General features: G+C 35.2%; 1 protein-coding gene across 3 annotated transcripts in view; it reads left to right on the forward strand.

Annotated features, from left to right (window-relative positions):
• Positions 1-27,424, forward strand: part of DNAJC13 (DnaJ heat shock protein family (Hsp40) member C13) — a 123,874-nt gene that overhangs the window by 27,380 nt on the left and 69,070 nt on the right. For all 3 annotated transcript variants that reach the window (XM_034994710.1, XM_034994720.1, XM_034994729.1), the window contains 16 exons: positions 5,685-5,760; positions 6,558-6,707; positions 7,122-7,163; positions 9,835-10,035; positions 12,150-12,356; positions 12,448-12,543; positions 12,917-13,008; positions 16,498-16,664; positions 16,766-16,845; positions 16,928-17,097; positions 18,101-18,200; positions 20,401-20,508; positions 21,400-21,555; positions 22,847-22,903; positions 24,955-25,076; positions 27,210-27,285. In XM_034994710.1, coding sequence (XP_034850601.1) covers positions 5,685-5,760; positions 6,558-6,707; positions 7,122-7,163; positions 9,835-10,035; positions 12,150-12,356; positions 12,448-12,543; positions 12,917-13,008; positions 16,498-16,664; positions 16,766-16,845; positions 16,928-17,097; positions 18,101-18,200; positions 20,401-20,508; positions 21,400-21,555; positions 22,847-22,903; positions 24,955-25,076; positions 27,210-27,285 — 1,900 coding nt within the window. The remainder of the gene's footprint in view (positions 1-5,684; positions 5,761-6,557; positions 6,708-7,121; positions 7,164-9,834; positions 10,036-12,149; positions 12,357-12,447; positions 12,544-12,916; positions 13,009-16,497; positions 16,665-16,765; positions 16,846-16,927; positions 17,098-18,100; positions 18,201-20,400; positions 20,509-21,399; positions 21,556-22,846; positions 22,904-24,954; positions 25,077-27,209; positions 27,286-27,424) is intronic.

Below are 27,424 nucleotides of genomic sequence, written 5' to 3' on the forward strand. Positions count from 1 at the left end.
CAACTTCTGATGTGAGTCATCTCAGGTGAAACTCATCTTTCAAGTGGAGTTTGACCAGAATCAGAGTATCCTGGTATCATAGGCATAGGAATGATCACTTTGCCCGTTATTTTGTTCTATGTGTTAGGTATGGATTTAGCAGTTATGGTTACTGGAAGCATAATGGTACTAATTATAATTAATTCAGTTACTCTACTGGAGTTTTGAACCCCTCCCCCCGTTACTCAGCAGAATAATAGCAAGAAGAATAGCTAACATTTATTGATTATAAATAGCAAGTGACAAATACTTTACATGGATTATTTCTTTTAATCCTCACATTATGAAATAGATATATATACTATCCACATCTTTCAGTTGGAGAAACTGAAACTTAGAGAGGTTAAGCAAATTATCAGAGGATACATAGAAAGTGAATAGTCCAGATAGTATTCGAACCCAGGTAGTGACTCCAGAGCTGGTGGGCTAAATTAGTAAGCTGTTTTGCCTCCTTCAGCATTGCTTACCATTGATCTCCTAACTCTTTGAGAAATCTTGTACTGCAGTCATCCTTAGTTTCATTATTTGGTGGACTAAAATTGTAATTCAAGTAACTGGATTGTGAAGCTTTTAATAGTAAACAGAAAAACCCTAGGTTCTGTGAGAATCCTAACCGCTTCTTAGACATTGGTAGCCAAAACTTATTTTAAAATGATCGAAGGAACTAGGGTGTTCAGCTTAGGAAAGAGGATTCAAAGTGAAAGTCTGGTTGGCAGAAAAATTATTATATCCTATGAGAAGCTGAAAGACAGAACTTGAACCAGCAGGTGAAATTTGTGGGTAAGAATATAATTCTAAGGAACAATGGTTAGTATCTGCAGTACTGGAAAAAAAAAAAAAAAAGAATTACTCTTAAGGAAAGTTAGTTAGTTCCCTTGCACCAGTAATGAAAATTAAAACTAGCCACCTTTGCCCAGGGTACTATAAAGGTTCAAGCTATATGTTATGGGGGTTAGGCTAGGTAACATAAAAGCTTGTCTTCCAACTCTGATTAGATCTTTTTGGCTTATTTGAGGCCCACTGCATAGACTTATCTACTGAAAGGATTGAGGGTCTTAACTTTAAGTCTACAGCCATGCCACCCTAAATGTGCCTGATCTCATCTGTTCTCGGGAGCTAAGCAGGGTCGGGCCTGGTTAGTACTTGGATGGGAGGTTCTTAACTTTAAAAGTAATACGCAAAGGTTTTATGACCTCAAGAAATTTGAGAACCATTAGTTTATAGTAAACATAAGCTTTTTCTGTACTTTACAAAAAGAAAGTAATGTTGAATTTTCTGTTTTGAGAGAGTTGTGAGAGAGAGGGAGAGGTGGGGGGGAGAGGGAGAGAGAGAATCTTAAGCAGACTCAACACCCAGTGTGGAGTCTGATTCGGGCTAGATTTCATAACCCTGAGATCATGACCCGAGCTGATATCAAGAGTCTGGCCGCCCAGGCGCCCCTCCCAACATTTTATTTATTATTAACTAATTCAGACATCTGAAATGAACTTCAGAGTAGTTAAGAGATATGATACCTGTCAGTCATCGTTTGAAAGTTAATTCCAGACTTGAATACTCTTAACTAGCATGTATTAATTAGACATGTACAATAGTGTCAATAGATGCTCCAAAAATACCACCATCACAATATTCTTCTGCACAAAATTTCATTACCATTCAACTCTCAAAATAGAGAACATTCAACATTACTTTCTTTTCAAGCCCTGCACTGGTTCCATGCTGGGTGTGGAGCCTACTTTAAAAAAAAAAAAAAAAAAAAAAGTATGGCATAACATATTTTTATCTGCAGGAATTAGAATAATACAGGAGTGTTCATTTTAATGTAAGTTAATGTAAGTTTAGTCTGTTAAAAAATCTGAACATCACCTGTCATATTCAAAACAAGATTACATCCCCAGCTTTTGTTTCAGATGATCTTTCTTATCTCTGTCAGCAATATCATCAGCACCTTTTTACTTGTTCTTATCTTTACCAATTGTTATGGGAGCAAAATGCCCCATTAGAAAAGGTGCCCCAAATATGTTTTTTTATTTAAAGAGCTTTAGTTTCCTGATTCTAAATAACATTAGAATTCATGGGTAATGTAAATTATATTATTTATTAAGCTGTCATATTAGAATAAATCTGTGAGTTATGAAAACTTGATGGAAGAAAATCCCTTATTCCCTATAGGCATTTAATGATTTGTGTGACTTTAGTTGCTGAGTAAAATGGAAACAAGTGCAATAAGTAAAGTCAATAATGATTATTAATTTCTCAGTTGGGGGAAAAGGTGTTTGCCTTTACATTTCTTCATATTATATAGATGGCATCATCTGTCATAAATTTCTCATACATTTTGTTTACTTTAGTCTTTGTTCCTTTTGTTACTTGGTTTTAATATAGCTATATTTTATAAGAACTTTTAGTATGATAATTTTAAGGAATTAGCCAGCAAATTTATCTCAAACCCATAAGAACAGCAAATTATAATTTATAAATGGCATTTTCTCTTTGCAGATAGCAAATAAAATGGGAGTATTTCATAAAAATAAGACCTTAGTCATTTCCTGATGTCACACTGGTTAAGATTGAAAAACTAGTGTGAAATTAGTTGCTATCTGACATATATTCTGTTTTAAAAACAAGAGTAAATGAGCAGATCATAGATTTGAATGCATGTTGATGTATGATTGGATAGATTGGCCTATTTAGCTATTTGACAAACACTGAGCATGTGCTGTATGCAGTGCTGGGTCCTGTGTGAGGAGTTAGAATTTCAAGATAATGAAGACATGGTACCCCCTTGAACTTAGGGAATCTTTGTCCTTTATGACTTAGGACACCAGTGACTTAGTAAAAGATACAAAAAAAATCTTAAGTTTGCAAGTGTTGTGACTAACATACCATACATGTGGGATCATTTAGATTTTAATCTCTAAATCTGATATCTAAGGAGGCTTTACAGGTAATCTTTGAAGGTTTAGGGCTGCTTGTAAAGGTGTAAATTTTTAATGACCTAGAAGTATTTGTTCTATACTTAAAGAAAGTGCAGCGGCCATTCTAGAGGACAGAGGTAAGGGCAGCTCTCATGGAAGGGGGAGAGAGGAGAATAGAAGAGAATTCTCTTAAGAATTTCCTTATAGCTTTCTTCTTAGGGAGGCTGTAGAGCCCAGTATTTTGTCTGAGAGATAGGTCTGAGTTTACTAGTCTTGACGACAGTATTTTGGGGCCAGTGGGCACTTAACTTCAGGATCCTTTTGCTGAAGGATCTAGAATGTGCTCTCTCCAGTTATGGTAGTCACTAACCAGCTGTGACTTTAAATTTAAAGTAATTAAATATAAATAAAATTTAAAATTCACTTGCATTAGCCACATTTCAAGTGCTCAGTAGCTACATGTGGCTCATGGCTACCTCATTAGACAGTGTAGATATAGAACGTTTCCATCTTTTTGGAAAGTTCTTTTGCACGGCACTGATCTAGACAACAAAGTACATGAGAAAGATGTTAGAAGGTCTTTAGTTGTGTGGAGGAAATTAGTTTAGAATTGAAAAGAATATCTTCTTAGCTGAGATCTTTTAAGACTTTGAATGTGACGTTAGTTGACACTGGAAACATTTCAGGCATTTAATTCTTCTACTTTTGCTCCCAAAGTAAAATAAACACATTCTGTAGTTTCATTTCAGGATTATAAAAATTGGCATGTTTGACTCTCCAGATGATTCTGAAAGTTAGAATTTGTGATTTTTTATTTCATTGTGCAGTCTTCAACAAGATCTTATTTGTCCCTGTTAATTGATAAAGCCTCTGAAGTTCTGAGACTTTTTAGCTGTTTAGGTTAATCCTCATGTACTTCACCAATCTCTCAACCCTCACCTGGCTTTAGAAAGCAGCAAATGAATGTTTTTATGTTAGAAGAAGGTAGTTTCATTCTTTTGATCATTTCCCACTCCATTTTAGACATGTGAAAAAAATATTTGTAATATGGCAGTACTTTTTTAATGACTATATGGTAAAGATTAATAAAATCTGTCATTTTTTTCCCCAAATGGAGATAACGTCATCATTTTTATTATGTAATATACTAATTAGAAAAAAATGGAAATAGAAAAATTAAGTTGTGAAAGATCTCTCTTGATCTCAGTGGAAATCCTTCTAGTATGTTACCCTCAAGTCTGATAATGGCTATTTGTTTAAGGTATGTATGTCTTTTTAGTATTAGTAGTTTAAAGCAGAAAAACATGATTTCCTTAGATATCAAAAAGGCATTTGATTGTATTTAACGTCCAGTTTTGGTAATTTAAAAATCTCTTAACTAAAATACAAATAGATACTTCATTAAATATGACCAATTATATTAACAGATTTTTCTAATATTGAACTCTGTTTTCCTAAAATGAACCTTCTTTGGTCATGGTGTACTACTATTTTCATAAGCTACTTGATTCTCTTTTTTTTTTTTTTTTAAGATTTTATTTATTTGACAGAGAGAGTACAGTCGGGGAGCGGCAGGCAGAGGGAGAAGCAGACTCCCCACTGAATAAGGAACCTGATGTGGGGCTTGATTCCAGGACCCTGGGATCATGACCTGAGCTGAAGACAGAGCTTAACCGACTGAGCCACCCAGGCGCCCCGAGTTACTTGATTCTTATTGCTAATATTTATTTAAAAAAATAGATTGTGTATCTTTTTTTCTTTTTGTGTTGTCTTACCAGATTTTGGTTATCACTAAAAGAATTGAGGAACTGTCCTTAGTCTGTTTCTTGGAACAACTTAAGAAGCTTGGGACTTACCTGTTCCTTTAAGGTTCATCTTCTTGTTTGAGCTGTGGTGCTTCTGTAGGTTGTAATTCTTTGCAGCTTTCTTAAATTCTTCTATATAGGGATTGATTTATTTGTAACTTCAAATTTATCTGTGTAGAGTTACATCATTATTTCTTCTGTATCTATGATTATAAATTCTTATATATCCTTAATTTTGTTTTTGTGTTTTCTTAGACTAGCTGATGTTTTATGTATTTTATGTTTAAAGAACTAATTCTTTATTTTTAAGTTTTTCTGATTCAGGTTCTATTTTTATCATTATGAATTCTTCTCCTAAAGGATTATTGATATCCAAGTGATTTTTCTCCTTAGATATGAAGTGAAGTGAGAAGTGAAAATTGCCTGTTGTGGTGTAGGCTTCCTACTTCTATAAAATTGCAACACTTAAATGTAATAGGTACTTACTTAAGTAGAAATTATTACGATTCCAGAATATTGCTGTGACTGACCAGTTGCAGGCCATAGCTTTTCCTTTCTTTGCATCATGGTTTTGTTGAAAGCATATTTTTAAAGAATTAGTGTATAGTGTTGTTGTTTTTAATAAAATTTTCCCATTTAGAATCTTGGCATTTTCAGGCAGTATTTTAACTTCATGTATACTAACAACTCAAGCTTGCATAGGTCCTACTTCTCTACTTACGGATCACTAGTTAACAGTAAAGTGAGTGGTGGTGGGTAGGTTTTAATAACACTTTAGAATATAAAACTAAACTATATTTAGTTAGCATTAATCAACTGATACATTTCTATTTGTTCAAATATTCCTTTTGTGTTAATATCATATATTTTATTATAAAATGTTTCTTTAAGACTAAATTTAAGTACTTGTCTTTCTTTGTAGGTATAAGCGTGTCTTTTCAGTTGGAACCCATGCGATTACTACATATAATCCCAATACCTTAGAAGTAACAAATCAGGTAATCATGTTAGAAGCTGTTAGGCATTTTTTGAACTCCATTTGAATTTTAAAAGCCAGGTAATGACCCATGATTTCCTTGGCCTGAAATCAGTATTTTAGGTAGAGAAGTCAACTTTGAAAGATATCGATACGCTTATAGAATACTTCATGCTGAGTACCAAAAATAAGTAAATAAAAGAGGGTGGTGACAAATGTTTTTTTCTAGGCTCTAAGTATAATAACTTTTTGATATGTTGCTTTTGATTTAGCCATCTCTTTTATGTAAATTGGTGCATTAGTTCTTTATAATTTTAAAGACTATAGGAACTGCAATAAAGGCATACATAAATTAAGTCACAGTGCAGTGGTTGGAAAATACTTGTCATAGAAGTAGGATTACTGTTTATAAAGGCAAAACCAACTTGAATATGGATAAGTAAACAAAATTAAATATTTTCTAGCTTATTTTTAATTCTAAATTAGTCATGTTTTACAGATTCCTTTTTGTCTGTTTTAACAGATCTGTAGGTAATCATAAAATTTTATTCCTCGCTTCTTTTCACTTTTATGTATTTTAATTGCTTTGGATTAGTCATTAATCATTAAAATTGAAATACAGGTGGGATTTTTATTGTTGTCTCTGATAACTGAAAACCTTTAAAAGAATTTGTTATGGAATTACTATAAGATATAACATCTTCTAGGCCTCTGTATTATTTTGTAAGATTTTTCTCATTTAATCCATGATTGTGAAATTAAAGTAGTAAAAATAGTATTTAATACAGCATCAGTTGGAAGAATTTTTCTTTTTGTTAGTGGCCTTATGGAGACATTTGCAGCATCAGTCCCGTTGGAAAAGGACAAGGAACAGAATTCAACCTCACATTTCGTAAAGGCAGTGGGAAAAAGTCAGAAACTTTAAAATTTTCTACAGAGCACAGAACAGAACTTCTTACAGAAGCATTGGTAAGAACAGTTCCATGTTAATAAGCTAAATTTCTTTTTTTTTTAAATGAAACCGTTACATTAAAGTACAGATGTTAATGTTCTGAGCTTTTTTTCCCACACTGCTTATTTTTTCTTATTGACTGTTAACTTGATTCTGTGAAACTTTCACTTTCTCTAACTGAAAAATCTATTTAATTAGCGTTTAGACTTTGTAAGCGCATATACAGAGCAGAGCAGTTGTATGTCTAATCTGTCTTGTTTTTCAGTGAAGCTCCACACATTTTTTATTGAACAATCTTAAACTATAACATCAATAATATTTAATATCAAGGTTATCAAGTTGAGATTTTACATGTTTTAGATAGAAAGGACTGAACCGTGAGTCTTCCTTACCAGTCTATTGTCATAAACTGTGATTGTTTTCTTTTTCAGAGATTTAGAACTGATTTCTCAGAAGGAAAAATCACAGGAAGGGCAAGTATTTTACCTTATTAATACCTGTTTCTATTCTAATGTTGCCCATTATTATAGAAATCATTTTGTGATCTGTGTGCTTCTTTTACGGCAAAGCTAAAGGGGAAAAAAGGAATTATCGTTTAATGTTTTGTGGCACTATGTGAGAGATGAATGTAGTTTAATAGCAAACTCCAACATGAGGAATTAGATTTATGACTGTTAATGTTGATGGTTGGAGAAGAAGTTTTCAGGCAGAACTATGGAACATTAAAACCGTTGCTATAACCATTCAGGTGCTCTTTATTCAATATTCTAAACAGCAACAGTAAGCATCACACTGTGGATAATACCTGTTGGAACATGCACTAGTTGTTTGGTGTAGGATTTTCCTATTTCAGAAGTATTAAGGTTTTAAGAAGTTTGGGGTATATCAAAACTGTCTTATATTTTCTTACACTGGATCTGGCTGCTAGTAAGGCTTTGCATGGTGCACTGGCAGCTTTGGGGAAGTCACGGGTGCTTATTAGAATCTTCATAACTTTCTCAGGCGTTCTCTAGTCATGTTACAATAGCATTTAAACTAAATCAGAGACTTCTGACGAGGGGAGATGGGAGTTTATGCTTTTCTCACTCCCTTGAAATACCAAATTTCTGTCCATGAGAAGGTATTGCTTTTACAGGGACAGGGGCAGAATAATGCCTAAACTGGTAGCACTCTTCAGAACTCTGGCTTCTGGTAAAAGGCAAGAACTGAATTCTGAGAAGCTGGCAGCATCATTTCTCTGTTTTTTTAAGCCCGCATCCTTTCTATGGATGTTCTGCTGCTAGTTTTAGCATCCCAGAAACCTCACAGATCTCAGGTCAAGCAACTGACTGGCTGCTCAGGAGCCATTTAAAATAGATTAATGGCAGTTGGCAAGCTGCTTCTTTCTTGTTCTCATGAGCCACAGTCAGATTTCTATAAATTGTAATTTGGTATGCTTATTTTAATTACTTTATGTCAGCAGTTGAGTTTTCTGTATTCCTCATCTGTTTGGAAAAGAACTGCTTCCAAAAACATACTTTTAGATTTTGTTTATAAGCTTCCCTTTATATCAGTTAACTTCAGCCACTTAATACTTTTCAAAACTGAGGTGGAAACAGTGTCTCTAAAAGATTGCCTGAAAGTCTGTCTAGTTTTAATCAGGAATAAATGGCACCTCTTCCTCCCCCAAATGCTCTGCTGGTGAATACTCTTGCATAAATTGAATTTGACCCTCAGGTCTTCAGTTGTCCCTAGATGTACTCTAAATCAGATCTCTAAGTCTCTCTCTTTTGGCTTCTACAATCCTGAGGGATAATGATGTGTTTCTGTCAGCACATCTCATTATGACAGTTGATTATCAGCTGGAGTGAATAGAGACTATCCTGCAGAGTGGGTTGGAGCATGCAAGCAAGCGTAGTTTGGAAAAGCACCACCATTTTTGTGGCTTCCCTTCTTCTGGAGAGAAGTGGCACCTTTAGTTCAGAATAAAGGTTCTAAATATATTCTTGGGTGAATGTAGGCCCTTTGTCTTTCTCCAGAATTCCTTTTATGGAACTATAATGTGCATTATTATACCATCAGTAATGCTGAGGGGACTTGATGTCATATGATGCTGAGCCAAACTGAGGCTCATTGCTGGGTTTAGTGTTGGGGTGTCGTGGAGGCGTTTATTATTTAATGCCTTACTCACTTTTCTGAATACCTACGAGAGAATTTCTCTCATTTCAGTATTAGAAATAGTTGTACTCCTGAGCAACCAATTTACTTTTACCTGAAGAGTCCTGTAACTGACCATGTGTTCCTCTTCATATTGTTGGGTAGAAAACTTTGTGGACTTTTTGGGTGGGTGAGGGGATATTCATTTCACATCTGACACTTGGTTACTTTTCTCTTGCCTCATTTTGTCTTTATTTTAAATTATTTTCTCTTGTATCATAACATTTTGGTTAGCAGCCTCACCTAAACCTTTTTTTTCTTTGTAAGAATAAAACAAACTGGGTAGTAAATGATGTTGACCATTCTAATCATTTCTGATACTAGGTACCTTAATTTACAAAGGAATGTTATTATTTAGTGGAATTTTACTTGGTAATGCAATCAAATTTATAACTCTCCATTGTTGTGATTAGAAAAGCCTAAGGTCCAACTGAGGCTTCAGCATTTTTGTGTGTGTAGAAAGAAAATCTATATTACATACTGAACCAGCTCAGATTGTTTAAACTGAACACTGTAACTTCCCCAAAATGTGACTTACCTCTTTTCTATATGTAAATTGAATTAAAAGAATCCATCAATAAAAGTTGAAATCTTTATTCCCAATAAAACTTTCAGAGTAACATTTCTTTTAGGACTTACTTTTCTTTCTTTCTTTTTTTATAGATTTGCATAAGACTGACTCAAAATTGTTTCACAAAATATTGTAACCCAAACCTTTGTTAATTTAAAAAGCATATAGTATCTTCAGTTTGAGTGAACATTCTTACTTAAATACAAACCTCCAAATAGCTAAAATTAATGTTTTTAACAATTTGGATAGTAGCTCTAAATATTTACAACTTTGTTTAGATTTCTAGTTGTTTTAGCAGTGACTGATATATTAACTGTAACTTTATTTCATGGTAAGCTTAAATATGAACCTAAAAGTAGTATTATTTCTCTCTCCAGAGATATAACTGCTATAAACATCACTGGAGTGATACAAGAAAACCTGTCATTTTAGAAGTAACTCCTGGAGGCTTTGACCAAATTAATCCTGCAACCAACAAAGTCCTCTGTTCCTATGACTATAGAAATATTGAAGGCTTTGTAGATCTCTCTGATTATCAAGGAGGGTTTTGTATACTTTACGGAGGATTTAGTAGATTGGTAAGTAGTATTTTTAAAAAGTCATTTAAAAAGAGGCATGACCATTTGAAGAAAAGCAGTGTTTTTACACTTAATTTTCAAATTCACATGAGTCTTCTGGAAGGAAGTCTGGTATTAAGAGTGTAGGCTTTGTTATCAAAGAGACCTGAGCTTGAATCCCAACTTAAAGCTTTTTAAAGTGGGGAGAGTGAGGCGCCTGGGTGGCTTAGCTGTTAAGCGTCTGCCTTTGGCTCAGGTCATGATCCGGGAGACTGGGGGGCTCCCTGCTCAGTGGGGAGTCTGCTTCTCCCTCTGACCCTCACACCTTTTGTGCTCGCATGCACTCTCTCTCACTCTCTCAAATAAATTTAAAACAAAAAGTGGGGAGAGTAATATGTACGTCATAGGTTTTTGTTTCTGTTTCTTCTTTTTTTTTTTTTTGAGGATCCTGTGAGATAACTTATGTAAATGTTTAGCGTAATATGTGGCTTAGTGTTCAGTAAATGGTAGTTACAGTTGTTATTTTCATTAGTATTAATGTCTTAACTGAAAGATCCTAAGCTTTCTTTGAAAAAACAATTTACGATCTTTTATTTTTATAGTCTTCCCTCCTTTCCCCAGCTGTTTGTAATTTGAAATCTGAGTGTTCATTGAAACTTCATTACATGTTCTTGTCTTGAAATTCTGAATTATATGTGAATTGTGTGGTACAGTAGAAGCCACTTAAGATGCTCAGACCCTATTTGTTAATTGGTAATTGAAGCTGAGCTATATAGATGATGACCATCTTTTTTTATAAGAAACATTTGCCTTCCTTAATTAAACCTCGCATCTCAAAGATGAGCAGTAGAGTTTCCACAAGGAAAGGCTCAGTTTAGCTTACTCTCAAGATTCTTTCCTCTTGAGAATTTTAATTTCTGTAGCTATCTTAGTGGCCTGGGAACAACTACTCCCAAGATTTAGTGTTGTGTAGATAAATTATCCTTCTCTGGGTAGCAGAGCCAGGCCAAGCCTGGAACTTTTAGATACACAAGAGGCTAGAGGGTAGCAGAAGGGAAATAAAAGGAATGATAATGGGATAGGGGTGCTAAACTATTTGATTTACAAAATATGTTATCTCCTCAGAGTTACAGGCTTTTTTCCATCTTTCACTCTTTGCCCAGGACCCTGGGATCATGACCTGAGTCAAAGGAAGACGCTTAATGACTGAGCCACCTAGGCGCCCCTAAAATCAGGTTTTAAAACATGATCTCAACCAGTGTTTCTCAGCAGGGGAGCTATTAGAATATGGACAGGACGATTCTTTATTGCGTGGCACTCTCCTGCCTTGTTCTTTGCAGCACATTAGTGTTTCTGGCCCAGGTGTCAAAAGCAAGTAGCAATACCTTATCTTTACCTTTGTAAATAACACTCCTGGAGGTTGATTTGTAATGTCCATTGGCCAATGGCTTGTAAACATTTAAGCATTCTTCAAGGTAATCGTGCAAGAAAACCCACTATTATTAAAAACATTAAATCAGAGCTACTTTTGTTGAAGATGGTAATCCTGCCCACATAGTACCCACTACCCCCACTGGACTTGGCTGGGGTCCCTGGGACCCCTTCTGGAAGCTCCAGCATGCTGTTTTCTACATGGTGACAGGAATCAGGCTCTGAGAAGTTACGAGATAATTTCCATTCAATGAGTTATTTGCAAGGCTCTATATCCCAGACTTTGTGATTTTTAACTTAGTGTAATAGTGGTTCAGACAACACACTGCAGGGCACCTGGGTGGCTCAGTGGGTTAAGCGTCTGCGTCTGCCTTCGGCTCAGGTCATGATCCCGGGGTCCTGGGATTGAGCCCTGCATCAGGCTCCCTGCTCAGTGGAGAGCCTGCTTCTCCCTCTCCCTCTGCCTGCCACTCCTGCTTGTGCTCTCTCTTTCTCTCTCTCTGATAGATTAGATAGATAGATAGATAGTTAGATAAAATCTTAAAAAAAAAAACCCACAACACACTGCTTATTTACCTTTGATATGATCAACTACCATTGTTTTTCTTTAGAACTGCTACTTCAGTCTCTTTCCTGTGAGTTGATTCAAAATGGTCACATTTTAGTTGTTTCAACCCTGACTTTAAATTTCAAAATTTGTGCAGCATTTATTTGCATCAGAGCAAAGAGAAGAAATAATCAAAAGTGCAATAGATCATGCTGGCAACTACATAGGTATTTCATTGCGCATCAGAAAAGAACCTTTAGAATTTGAGCAATATTTGAATCTTCGCTTTGGAAAATACAGCACTGATGAATCCATCACATCTTTAGCAGAGTTTATAGTCCAAAAAATATCACCTCGACATTCGGTAAGATCCTGTGTTAAAAATAAAAATTTGTTCATCTGATTTTGACATTTTTCTTCCATGACTTATTAATGTGTCTCAATTTTGTTTGAAGGAACCCATAAAACGAGTTCTAGCACTTACAGAAACATGTTTAGTAGAACGTGATCCCGCAACCTATAATATTGCAACTTTGAAGCCTTTAGGAGAAGTAAGTGTAACATTATTAGCCTAAATGAGATTTCTTCCTATTGATAAATTAGAATAACTTTCTATTTTAACATTTTTAATGCTTAAAGAATGGAAAATAAGGAGAATATACTTAATTCTTCACATTATTGTATTTGTTGTACTTAGAACAATGAATATTACAAAATTTATTTTCAAAGTATACAATGAATGGAACTTTTTATTCAACAGTTATGAACATTTGAATGAAACTTTTAAGCAGCTCTTAAATTCTGATATTGTAAACAGTTTTTAAATATTGACTTTTTTAAGCTAAAATGATGATATGTAGTACTTCTAAGGAAATGCCATAAAACTAAACCTCTTTTGTTGAACTTGGTTTTTGTTTTCATTAGGTATTTGCGTTGGTTTGTGACTCAGAAAATCCTCAACTTTTTACCATTGAATTTATAAAAGGGCAAATACGGAAATATTCTTCAACAGAAAGGTATTTTGAGATCCTAGTATATGCAAGGCAAAGTCCTCCATCAGTGAGGAAAAACAAAGATTTATAATCTAGAGCTTTGAAATCATATAACTTAGGAAAAGACAACATTATTTTGTTGCATATTGAAAATGACCATTCAGTTTTCAAATTTCTAAAGAGAATAAAAATGATTTGATTTTAAATGCAATGATCAAAATAAAATGTATTTCTGTAACTTATGCTTTTAAGGTTTTTGAAATAGCATCTTTCACTTTGATTGTTAAATTGTTTGGATAACAGCAGCAAGTTACTTTAAATATACTTGAAGTTAGATTTTTTTAAGTTAGCATCAGTAGGCTAGTTAATAATTTTCCAGTGGAATGTGCCTGATTTTTTTTGTATTACTGTGAGTTGGCTGTTGCTGTGAAAACCTGTGAGATGCTATAGCTCATAAACTCCTTCTGTAAGGTAAACCACTTAGAGTGCTGTTATACTGTGAATGACTATATCTCCCTTCACATACTAAGCCATTGTCATGGGTTTGGCAGTTTTTACATTCCAGGAACTTCTTTTATGCTGTTGTAAATAGATTGAGACTGAATCTGTTTTTAAAAGATAGTTGAAACAGTTCTGGTACATTTTGCCACTGTCTACAATACAGCCTTATTGAAGTATTGTCACTTCCTGGAGTATGACCAGTAACTGTTTCTTACCTTGGAAAGCTTTTGATCTAAGTTCAACAAAAATGGCATTTTAAGCAAAAGGTCATATTTTTTTCCTGTCTTGAATTCAAGGAAGAGAACTTCTGGAAAAAAAAAAAAAATAGTGCACATGTTCTAATCAGAGAGGGTATCTCACATTTACAGTTTGTCATGTGCTTTATGTACATTACATTTTTTAATCCTGATCCCTAGGGAAAAGATGCCATTTTTCCCAATAAAGTCTATCTGCAGAAAGTAAAGCAGTTTCTTTGTGACTTTGGATTAGGAAAAGATTTCTTAGATATAATACCAAAAACAGAATTCATAAAAGTCTGATTAATTAGACTTTGTCAAATCGAAAACTTTGACCCCATTAAGAAAAGGAAAAGACAAGCCACAGACAGAAAATATTTGGAAAACATATAGCTAATAAAAGACTTGTTTCTAGAATATATAAAGAACCCTTTTAACTCAATACTAAAAACAAATAATAACAAATGGGCAAAAATATTCAAATAGACACCTACCTCATCAGAGAAGGTATTTGAATGGTAAATAAACACATGAAAAGATCATGATTCATTAGGAAAAAGTAAAACCATTACATGTACACTAAAATGGGTAACATCAAAAAGACTGGCAATGCCAATTGTTGGCAAGCATGTGGATTCTCATATATTGCTGGTGAGGATGTAAAATCATAAAGTGTTTTAAAAAATAGTTTGGCAATTTCTTAAACATATAGTTCTCATACGACCCTATGTCAGTTTTACTCCTAGGTATCTACCCCCACAGAAATAAAAACATATGCCCACATAAAAACTTGTATGTGTATGTTTATAATACCGTTACTGATAATAGCCAAAACTAGAAACAATTGATACATACATCACCTGGTGAACGAATAGGCAAAAGTATTGATTATCCGTACAGTGAAATACTCCTCAGCAATAAAAAGGACTGAACCTTAAAAATACACTATATATAAAATAAGCAAGCCACATAAGGCTATACATTATATGATTCTGTTTATATGAATTTTTTAATAGACTGTTTTTTGGAGCAGTTTTGGGTTCATAGCAATATCGAGCAGAAGGTATACCTGTACACTCCACTGCCCTGCCTCCTAACTGCCTCTCCCATGACCAACATCCCCTACCAGAGTGATACATTTGTTACAATTGATGGACCTGTAAGTTTGAACAAATGTATAATGGCATTTGTCTACCATTATAGTATCATACAGACTATTTTCACTGCCCTAAAAATCTCCAGGGATCCTCTCCAGCAGTAATAATACCGCTCCACTGATTTCGTCTCGCCTTCCTCCCTAAACCTTGACAGTCACTCATCTTTTTACTGTCTCCAAAGTTGCTTTAGTATCATAGTTGGAATTGTACAGTATATAGCCTTTTCAGATTGGCTTCTTTCATTTCCTGGCTGGATAGCTCATTTCTTTTTAACACTTAGTCATATTCCATTATCTAGACACAACCATGGTTTATTTATCCGTTTGACCTCTTGGTTGCTTCCAAGTTTGGGCAGTTATGAATGAAGCTGCGGTAAACATCTGTGTGCAGATTTTGTGTGGACGTAAGTTTTCATCCTTTGTGTAAATACTAAGTCGTGTGATCACTGGATCATATGGTAAGAGGATGTTGAGTTTTGTCAGAAACTGCCAACTGTCTTCCAAAAGTGGCTGTGCCATTTTGTATTCCAAGCAGCAGTGAATGAGGGTTCCTGTTGCTCCATATCCTCCCCAGCATTTGGTATAATTAGTGTTCGATTTTGGTCATTCTAAGGTGTGTGGTGGCTTCTTGTTGTTTCAGTTTGCATTTCCCTGATGACATGTGTTGAGTATCTTTGCATATGTGTATTTGCTGTCTGTGTATCTTCTTTGGTGAGGTGTCTGTCAAGGACTTTGGATCACTTTTTAATTGAGTTGTTTTTCTTATTTTTGACCTTTAAGAGTTATGTGTATATTTTGGATAACAGTCCATTATCAGATACGGCTTTTGTAAATATTTTCTCGCAGACTGTGGCTTGCCTTTTCATTCTCTTGATGAAGTTATTTGAAAAAACTGGGGAGTTTTTTGCAGATGGGCACAAGGGAATTTTTGGGGGTGATGGAAGTATACCAAAACTGGATGATTGCACAACTGTATAGATTTACTAAGAATTCTTTTTTTTTTAATTTTTAAATTAACATATAATGTAGTGTTTGTTTCAGGGCACAGGTCTGTGATTCATCAGTCTTAGACAATTCACAGCGCTCATCATAGTACATACCCTCCCCAGTGTCCATCACCCAACCACCCCGTCCCTCCCATCACCCTCCACTCCAGCAACCCTCAGTTTGTTTCCTGAGATTAAGAATCCCTTATGGTTTGGCTCCCTCTCTGGTTTCATCTTGTTTCATTTTTCCCCTCCCTTCCCCTGTCTTGTTTCTGTCTTGTTTCTCAAATTCCTCATATCAATGAGATCATATGATACTTATCTTTCTCTGATTGACTTATTTTGCTTAGCATAATACCCTCTAGTTCCATCCACGTCATATACATTTACTAAGAATTCTTAAACTGTAATTTTAATTGGGTGAATTTTTGATTTGTAAGTTATACCTCAGTACAACTGTTTAAAAAAATCTTAAAGAAAAAACCAAAAATGTTACATTTATAGTGCTTGAGTAATTTGTACAAGGTATGTGACAGCAAAGTACAGAGCTAGTATTAGAACTCCAGGCTTTCTCTTAAATCCCTGTTCCCTTAATTATCAATCCTAAAACCTATTTATTTTTTACCTTGCTTAGAGATTCCTTATTAGCAAGTTTGCTGGATGGAGTAAGAGCCTCTGGTAACAGAGATGTTTGTGTAAAAATGACACCAACTCATAAAGGTCAGCGATGGGGGTTACTGAGCATGCCTGTTGATGAGGAAGTAGAGAGCCTTCATCTCAGATTTTTAGCCACACCTCCAAGTAAGTACTGATTTAAGTATGATTGCATTTCCATCCATCTTAATAATTTAAAAATTAGGGATGCAAACCTCTAAATCTTTTTGAACCTTTTCATCTTACAGATGGCAACTTTGCAGATGCTGTATTCAGGTTCAACGCTAATATTTCATATAGTGGAGTTCTGCATGCAGTAACACAGGATGTAAGATAAATTGTATTGCAGTTTGTTCATTGTCATTAACTTCTGGAATGGAAACTTTCTGAAACATTCTTCTTTTACCTAGGGTCTCTTCTCAGAAAACAAAGAAAAACTGATCAATAATGCCATAACAGCATTATTGTCCCAAGAGGGAGATGTTGTTGCTTCAAATGCAGAACTTGAGAGTCAGTTCCAGGCTGTGAGGAGGCTTGTGGCTTCCAAAGCTGGTTTTCTGGCCTTCACTCAGCTTCCAAAGTAAGTTGTCTTTGAACTTCTTTTAGAGAATACAAACAACTCAAAATAGCAGATATCAACAGTTTATCTAATCTGTCTAAAACCTTTCAGATGATGGTATGGTAGTTTTTATTTATAAATAAATGAAGGTGAGTAGAACTGAAGGGTGTGAATATTGGTCCTATACATACCTGCAGTATACTGACTCTTGTTTGTTTGTTTTTAAGATTTTATTTATTTATTTGAGAGAGAGTGAGCAAGCAAGCATGAGGGAGGGGGGAGGGGCAGAGGGAGAGGGAGAAGTAGACTCCCTGCTGAGCAGGGAGCCTGACATGGGATTTTATCCCAGGATTCTGGGATCATGACTGGAGCTGAAGGCAGATTCTTAACTGACTGGGCCACTCAGGCACCCCATACTGACTCTTTTTTTAATGACTTTGAGTAGGAAATTAAATCCCTTTAGGTGTTTTTTTTTTTTAAAGAAAAAACAGGGGCACCTGGTTGGCTCAGTCGGTTAAGGGTCTGCCTTTGGCTCAGGTCATGATGGGATCGAGCCCCCGCATAGCGCTCCCTGCTCAGTAGAGAGCCTGCTTCTCTCTCCCTGCTTATGCTCTCTCTCTCTCTCTCTCTGTCAAATAAATAAATAAAATCTTTAAAAAAAAAAAAAGATTTATTTATTTGAGAGGGGCAGAGGGAAAGAGAGTCTTAAGTCTCCATGCTCAGTGCAGAACCCAACGTAGGGCCCCATCTCACAACCCTGAGATCACGATCTGAGCCGGAACCAAGACTTGGAAGCTTAACTGATTGCACCACCCAGGTGCCCCCACATCCCTTCTAGTTTTAGTTAATTTTTAAAAAAATCTTCCCCCTCAAAAAAACTGTTATGGGAACCGATAAGTCTAGAGGTGTAATTTAAAATATGTACTTGCTGAATGCAATAGAAACTCAAGAGGACTTATTATGTTACATTTTAATAATAATGCTGTGATATTGCTATTATATGCTTTTTGTTGTTGTTCCACAGGTTTCGGGAGCGTCTAGGAGTGAAGGTAGTAAAAGCACTCAAGAGGAGCAACAATGGAGTAATCCATGCAGCTGTTGATATGCTCTGTGCCCTCATGTGTGTAAGTAGTGGTTTTTTAAAAGGAGACTGGTTTGTCTTAAGTTGATTGATGCTTTAAATTTTCACAAACCCAGATTTTCATTGTACCAATTAAATTCAGTATTTCTGTATTTCCTAAATTGCTCTCTTGGCAATTTATTTATTCAAATAAACGTTTGTTTAGCACATCCTGTAAACCAGGCACTGTGCTATCTACTAGAAATACAAAGTTCATTCCTCCCTTGAAATTGCCGACAGTCTAGTAAGGTAGGCATATGTGTACAATCTAAAGTAGTAGGGGCCACGGGATCCCTAAAAAGCAGCACTTAGTTTTTTGGGTTTGTGGTGAGGGGTAGATAAAAGATTTGAGGCCAGTCTTTTAGATATTACAAATGATCTGAATCTTAAAGCACAGGCAGGTATTTTCCCACTATAAGAAGGCTTTCCTGGGAAAGGGGGATAGCATATACAAAGGTATGTTGGGGAGGAAGCAAATAATTGAAATGGCTGGGTCATAAAGCATGTATGGAGGTGTGTGGGATTAGGAGTTACAGCTAGAAATATATGCAGAGACAGTCATCAGAAGCCTTTTGTATCAGACAAGCTGTATTTGTATCCTTTAGTAAGGAACAACTGAAAGGTTTTTCATCAGGGGAGCCGTAATATTAGCTTTGAACTTCTAAAAATTCACAAATGTTTTGTAGAGACTATATTAGAGGTAAAGTTAGAGACAGGTAGACCAAATATGTAAGAAACAAGATGCTGAGGTAAAGAAGGCACATTTGAAAGCTGAGGGTAAAGATCTAACTTGGTGACAGCTTGTATGGGAGGAGAAGCAATGAATTTTTCAGTATAACTTTGAACTTCCGGATTTACTTCAATGTTGTATATAGCATATGGAACTAAAGTGTTTTAGGCAAACTTAGAGGTATAGAATACACCTAAGTAATCACTTGTATAAAACCTTGCATTTATACTCAAAAGTGAATTTTACTATCTTTACTACTAATAATTCCATTAAAAGAATTCTGGGATAGGGGTGCCTGAGTGGCACAGTTGGTTGAGCGTCTGACTCTTGGTTTCTGCTCTGGTTGTGATCTCAGGGTCATGAGATTGAGCCCCATGTCTGGCTCCACACTGACCATGGAGTCTGATTGAGACTTCCTCTCCCTCTGCCCCTCCCCAACACATGCTCCCCAACATAATTTGAGAGAGAGAGAGAGCGAGCACAGTCGGGGGAGGGGCAGAGGGAGAGGAAGAAGTAGACTCCTTGGTGAGGAAAGAGCCGGAAAAAGAATTAGTGGGATAACTAGAACATAAAATAAAATGCCATAGTGTGAAACAAACACATTGAGTTCTCATTACATATTAGGTTTTGGCTATATATTTTACATGAATTATCTCATTTACGCTTCATAACAGTCCTATGAGCTAAGTACTATTAATCTCACTTGGATGGCTGAGGAAGGTGAAACTCAAGAGTTAAAGCAACTTAATCTTGCCTGAGGTTGGCTATGGTCAGTAGCAAAGTTAGGGTTGGATCTTTTTTTTTTTTTTTTTAAGATTTTATTTATTTATTTGAGAGAGAGACTGAGATAGAGAGAACATGAGAGGGGGGAGGGTCAGAGGGAGAAGCAGACCCCCCGCTGAGCAGGGAGCCCGATGCGGGACTCGATCCCGGGACTCCAGGATCATGACCTGAGCCGAAGGCAGTTGCTTAACAAACTGAGCCACCCAGGTGCCCTAGGGTTGGATCTTTACTCCTAACCTTCACGCTGGAATCTTTTTCCCATTCTCATTTATTCCATCAGTCAGAAGAGACAAAGAAGTATTTGCTGTGCATTTTAGTACCTGCTTTTAAATGCTGTTTAAAAAAATAAATAAATGCTAAGTTTTATTTCAAATTTAAATTATAAAATTGGGGGAGAGGAAATGGGTGTCATTTGCTTTTTAAGGAGGAGACCTGTGACTTTTGAGAGAGTACCTTGTACAGTACTCTCTACAGATACTTCCTGGGCACAGTATCTATGAAGCCTCATCAGACCCTGGGGGAAATCATCACTTTGCCTGCTTGTCTTATCACGAGTTTCCTTTCTGCCTTTAACTTTAAAGGCTGTGTTTTTTAATTCTTTCAGTATTTAATGAATACTCTTTATAAATGACTTTCGTGTGATGCCAGCATGTGGGCCTGCTCATGAATTATCACTGTTTTTAATCAATAGCCCATGCATGATGACTATGACTTAAGACAAGAACAGCTGAACAAAGCTTCTCTTCTCTCTTCAAAGAAGTTTCTGGAAAACTTACTGGAAAAATTTAATTCCCATGTGGTGAGTTATAATTAAATTTGTCTTAATGAGAGATACCGTACATTATTATTATTATTTTTTTTAAAGATTTTATTTATTTATTTGAGAGAGAGAATGAGAGAGAGCACATGAGAGGGGGGAGGGTCAGAGAGAGAGGCAGACTCCCTGCCGAGCAGGGAGCCCGATGCGGGACTCGATCCCGGGACTCCAGGATCATGACCTGAGCCGAAGGCAGTCGCTTAACCAACTGAGCCACCCAGGCGCCCGATACCGTACATTATTGAAAGGTATTCTAGAAGTGCAGTTTGGCGGGGTTTTCTTTTTTTTTAATTGCAGCTCCCAACTTTGGTCAGTATTGGTCATACACAGTTTGGTCAGCTTGGTCACTCACTAATAGGAAAATGTTCTGTTTTAGGACTATATCCACTCATCTGGGAAGAATAAGTTGCAAAGACTTTAGATTTTTTTTTTTCTTCAATGTCATTATGAAATAAGCTGCTCTAAAAAAAAAAAAAAAAATTAAGCCAAATCTTTGCTCCTTAGTCACTGGTAACAGTTTTGGAGATGGGTAATCTATAGATCTGAAAGGAACAAATTGTCAGAGTTGTTTAAATGTTGCCAAAGATTGCTTTTTATGCAAATACTACACATATTAACCTTAGTTATATGTGTTTGAGGAGTCTTGATTATTTTCTTGAAATTTGACCAAATTTTAATTATTTTTCTTTTGAGATATGGTAAGCAATGGATTTACCACATTAGTAAAACAAGTACTCCTTAGAGTAATCAAACTTTAAGCTTCATGTTAAGGAATTAAATGTTTACTTTTAACATATAGGGTAACAGAAGCACATTATTGTTGTGTTTTACTTGAATTTCTCAGTACTAAGGCAATATGTTACTTTGTTTCAGGATCATGGGACTGGTGCCCTAGTTATTAGTTCACTCTTGGACTTCCTTACTTTTGCCCTCTGTGCTCCATATAGTGAGACAACAGAAGGACAGCAGTTTGATATGCTCTTAGAGATGGTAGCATCCAATGGAAGAACCCTCTTTAAGCTCTTTCAGGTGAGAGCTTGTATCTTTCTTATCAGATAACCACTTTTTGGGTCAGTGTGGTTTTAAAATAAGGGATGTGTGCTTCTGTAGTGATACTGATAAATACAGCCTAGTACATTGTCATATTAAGGATATTTAATTCCACAGATTTCTTGGTATTTCATGTAGAGCTCTGTTGATGGCTTTTGACCACTGTTTTGACCCCGTTGCCCATCTTTTCTCAGAAGTAGTGAAAAACTCATTTTTTTCTGTAACAGGCCCATAGTACCCTTTTCTTTTTTTTATTATGGTTTTAAAAATTTTTTATTGTTATGTTAATCACCATACATTACATCATTAGTTTTTGATGTAGTGTTCCATGATTCATTGTTTGCATATAACACCCAGTGCTCCATGCAGAATGTGCCCTTTTTAATACCCATCACCAGACTAACCCATTCCCCCACCACCCTCCCCTCTAGAACCCTCAGTTTTTTCCTCAGAGTCCATAGTCTCTCATGGTTCGTCTCCCCCTCCGATTCCCCCCCTTCATTTTTCCCTTCCTACTATCTTCTCTCTCTCTTTTTTTTTTTTTAACATATACTGTGTTATGTTTCAGAGGGACAGGTCTGTGATTCATCAGTTTTACACAATTCACAGTGCTCACCATAGCACATACCCTCCCCAGTGTCCATCCCCCCCAGCTACCCCATCCCTCCCACCCCCCACCACTCCAGCAACCCTCAGTTTGTTTTTCAGAGTCCATCGTCTCTCATGGTTCGTCTCCCCCTCCGATTAATCCCCCTTCATTCTTCCCCTCCTGCTATCTTCTTCTTTTTTTTTTTTCTTAACATATATTGCATTATTTGTTTCAGAGGTCCATAGTACCCTTTTCTTTATAAATTCCCAAATAATAGGGCTGTTCATAAAGTTGAAAACATTGTTATTTCATATAATACTATAGTATTTATTATGTACATGTGATCTGTTTCTATATGATACTTCTGTTTTTGTTATTTTATATCAGTTGTTTTGTAAATGTCAATTTGTATTCTTTTACATCATTACTGCTTGATATTTATCATTCAGATAACTATAATTATTCAAATAAGTGCCAGCTGTTTCCTGCTACTGTTTTAATTACCCTTAAAGCTATCTTGTAAGAGTACCCAAAATTTTTAACCAAACTCTGAACTGACTTTGAGATGTATCCTTTACTAATTTTATGGCTTATAAAATTGTATATCCTCCTTAAAAGCAATAGCTAGTATGTTGCAATCAAATTCTTTTATTCTGTGATTCTTTTCTCCCTGTTTTAAAGCATCCTTCCATGGCAATTATAAAGGGAGCTGGATTGGTTATGAAGGCAATAATAGAGGTGAGAACAATTTTGAAATTTTAAGCCTACTTGAATGTTGATTGGCTATTTTAATTGATGCTGACAAAATTACCTTTCAGCCTTTTATGGGAAACATGCAGTTTTTCTGGGTAAGAAAAGTAATTTTGAGTCATTATTGAGAAATTAGTTTTAAACTACAGAAACAATCCTCAATATTAAACTAAGAGTTTAAAGTTCTGAGGTAAGTGGGTTTAGGGCAAGTAGATCTTTCGGTTCCTACATTATTTGTATTTTGTTTGTTTTAAAAGAATGAAAAGTTAGCATTCTTCCTCTCTTGCTCTTTTTGGGGGTGGGGGATGATGGTATTGATGGTATTGAAATCATTAGGTACTGAGGTTACATAGAAATCTGTTAATGAAGTTAGTTCATAGCAAAGTGGTATTAAGAATGGTAGCAAAAATTAGTTCCTCATGCTAAAGTGCATTTGTAATTAAGCTCTAGAGATCAGGACATGATATCGTTGGTCAGACATGGGATATTGTTTCTCTAAGATAGTTGCTTTAGCTCTCTGATTTTTAGAAAATAAAATCAAGGCTATAAACATCAACTTGAATACGGGATGTTCACAATGACATCAGTCCAAATGGCTTTGAATTCTTTTTGTTGTTTGTAGTGATTTGGATAAAATGTTAAGAGTGCCCCTTGTATCAAAAAACGCACTGATATAAATATAATATGTAAATATGTATTGGGTAAATATAACATGTGGCTAAATGAAATGCACAGAATTAGTATACTCTTAAGTAGATGTTTAAAAATTATATACAGTCATTACACCTCAAAGTTCTTTTTGCATTTTTAGTGTGTATTTACAGCTAGAGGCTAATTTTCTTCCTATAGCTAATGGGTGTTAGCTTCTAAAGTAATGTATCTCTCACAGAGCTGGCAGCCAAGGACAGTTAGGACCATGAGACCAAACAAAAGTGTATTTTCCTGACCTTGATTCACCAGTATATTGCCATTCATGGAGGGCCAGGAATAACCAAAATGTGGACTTTGGGCTTCAATATAAGCCACACATGTCAGACTCATAGCTAGTGACTAGAGCTGATGTCTGTTAAGGAACACCTTCTTTATTTACACTGAAATCCTGGCAAGTATCTTAAATTATTTTTTCTGATTGTGAAAGCAGTACATGGTCTTTGAAGAAACATTGGTGTTTACAGAAAAAATTCAAGGAACAAATAAAATGAATCATTTATATTTTTATCATCCAGAGATAACTACAATTAGCATTTTGGTAAATTTTCTCAGACTGTAGAGTTCCAAATTATATGTGTACCTATACAAACTATATATATGTGTACCTACTGTGTATATATTTGTATTGATACTACTGTCAGAATGATACATATACATATTCACACTATGTGAATATTTGTATACATACTACATATCAGTTTTACTATATACTTGTACCTTTTTTTTTCACTAACATGAGTATTTTTGCTTTCCATTAGGCTGTCGTAAATATCCCATTGCTTACATAATTTATAATTCTATGTTTACCTTTGATTAGTAGTCCTATCTGTCTTAACTCTGTTGCCAAAGTGAGTCCATATAAGCACATAAAATCAGGATAGAAAGAACTATCCCAATTTATCACATCATTCTTTTAAAAAAGTAAAGAACTGTGTTCACCATGAAAATGAATATATTGTTAATAATAAAAGCAAGGAGGGTTTGCAGATGCCTTCGGTAGGAATTGCTGATGTCCCTGAGTCGCCTTTCCCTTTCATTGGCTGATATGTACTCCGAGAATGAATCTCTTTTTAATATTAAATTAAACAAAGCATAATTCAGAAGATAAATGTATCTGTAAACATTTAAAACCTCATTCCACAGGCAAATATTTTTAAAATTACTTGTATCACCTGTGTTATTTTTGGGTAGTTAAGTTGCATTTCAAATTTTCATTACATTGTATACTACATAATTATTTTACCTAAAGATGTAAAATTAGTTCTATAAAATTAGGATAGTGTGTTCTGGAGTGCTGCTTTAGGGATCATCTTACCCTTTTTCCAAAGGAAGGTGACAAAGAAATTGCTACAAAAATGCAGGAGCTTGCCCTAAGTGAAGGTGCCTTACCTCGACACTTGCATACTGCGATGTTTACAATAAGCTCAGATCAAAGGATGCTTACAAATAGGTAGGTTAAATTTAATTTGCTATAAATTAACTTGCTGCTTATAAAATGGATTCAGATATTACATAAAACAGACTAAGTGTTTGGATTATACAAGTGTTTCATTTTCTTTTGATTCACCTAGTTCTCCCTTTCCTTTTCCTATAGAAGGAATGTGTCCTGATGATCATTGCCCCTGCCCCTGGATAGCTTGGAGGGTGGGAGGGCGGACAACAAATCTGTTTGCCTTTTTCCCCTCACTTTCCTGTTATGGCTTCTACACCCATAGCCATGGGACTGGAACATGGGAAAGAGTGTCTAGAAGCTTATGGAACTAGCACGATATGCCCAGGCTTTTTCTCCTTGTGTTTCCTTCTGGCCATCATATCAATTTTTAAATATCTTTTGTCAATTAGGTACTCTAAGAATAAAGAAAACCATATCTAACTGGTTTAGGTATCCTAAATCTCTTACAGTTAAACAATTTCTCCTTTGGTAAATTGTCTTTTTTTATAATAATCAAATATAAGGAAGCACATAAATCTATTCATTTATTCCAGGCCTTGTGAATTCCATCCCTTTTAATTTTTCTTTGTGATTCCTGATGTGTGACCTTTCAGATATCCTTAGCATACTATGACTCAGGACTCATTAGTTTAAAAAAAAAAAAAAAAGAATATCATAAATATTTTTAATCATGTTCTTTTGACTTCTTAAATGATAGCAGTAATTTCTGACTTAGGTTTACTTTACTTTGTTATGATACCATGAATTTCCTTTTTTTGTCACCTACATCCAGTTACTGGATGTTGTAGTATGCTGCCTTGCCAGTAGTTTTCTGCTGTTTGTACTGTTATAAGAGACTGTCTGCATCCCTCAACTTATAAATGTTAGCCACAAAAGTAGTCTTTTATGTTGCCTAAGAGGACAAAAAGATCTAAAAGAAAGATTATTTCCTTGGTATACTGCCTTATAAGTGATACTAGATACCATCTTTCACTAAAATAGAGACTATTTGATGTCTTATTCCGTTAAATTCCCATGTTAGATATTTGCTTGTTGTGTTCCTTTTTATTAGTTACATTCCTTACTGTGATCAGTTACAGTATTGAAAAGCTGTCAATGTATAATATAAATTACCACTTTTCATTTGCATTGCTTTATCTTTTACAAATTGCCATTATAAAAAGTTATCCCGTTTATCCCTATTGAAAGCCTTTTTAGGAATCCCTGATAAATGATACCTACCTGATTCATGTGAAGGAAATTATAAGTGTAATTAATTACTTCAGTAGTAGTTAATTTCCAACTAGACATAGAAATGAACCGTTTCAGTAGTGTTCATTTTTTTCGTGATAGAACATAGTACAATTTGGGTTTTTAAACTTTTTTCTTCTGGGAATGTAACCTGTATAAATACGTATGTCTGTAGTTTTGGTTATTTCTCTCACAGGTTTCATACCCATTCTTGTAGCAAATGGCAATTTGAATCCCTACTGAAGCACAGAAGGGTCAACAGTGAATAAAATATATTCTCTGCTCATGAGGAGCATATCATGACGGTTAAGATTAATAAATGACTAAGTCATAGATTCAACATGGATCTTAGATTCTTCACTCTGAACCAAAATATGCTTTTACCTCTAAAGTGGCATGAGTAGAATAATTTGCTTTAAGTGCTTTAAGTCTTTATCCAGACTCCAAAACTGAAAATATTGTCTATATCTAACCTTGCCAAATAGGTTATATTAGAACATAGTTACTGACTTTTGCTCATGTTCAGAATTCCAAAGAATGCCAGAATGCTGTATGATCGCTGTATCAGGACTTGTTACGTAAACTAATCATATCATCAAGTCTAATTGTTTTGTTTTCCCTCTTTAAATGAGGTAAAAACCTACTTCTTCGTGTTCAAGTCCATTGAAAAATAGTGAGTTTATCAAGGAAACATTTTGATTTGGAGAAAATTCTAAAATGTTAGCAATATTTTGAATTACTATCTCATACACCTCTCCACATTATAACTTTAAATATTTAACATCAGAATGATTTCTTTGCTGTAGCCTTATTTCTTATATGATATTTTGTTCTTAAAAATTCCTTTCTGTTCTAGCTGAGATAAAGCAGCAAACCTTTCTCAACGTCTGCTTTTTTCAGACAGCTAAGTAGACATTTAGTGGGACTCTGGACAGCTGATAACGCAACTGCGACAAACTTGTTGAAACGCATTTTGGTAAGTCAGTTGAATGACCGGGAAGATTTGTGTCTTCTTGCCCAATAAAATTTCATTGAGTAAGTTTATACTGTTAAAGGATTTTTTTTAGTTTATTTGCTTGTTTTTTATTTAAAAGATGCTTATCATAGGAGTTGTC

This window comes from Mirounga leonina, unplaced genomic scaffold (assembly GCF_011800145.1).
Source record: "Mirounga leonina isolate KUSES-001 unplaced genomic scaffold, KU_Mleo_1.0 Mir_115, whole genome shotgun sequence".
In the NCBI taxonomy this organism is placed as follows: domain Eukaryota; kingdom Metazoa; phylum Chordata; class Mammalia; order Carnivora; family Phocidae; genus Mirounga; species Mirounga leonina.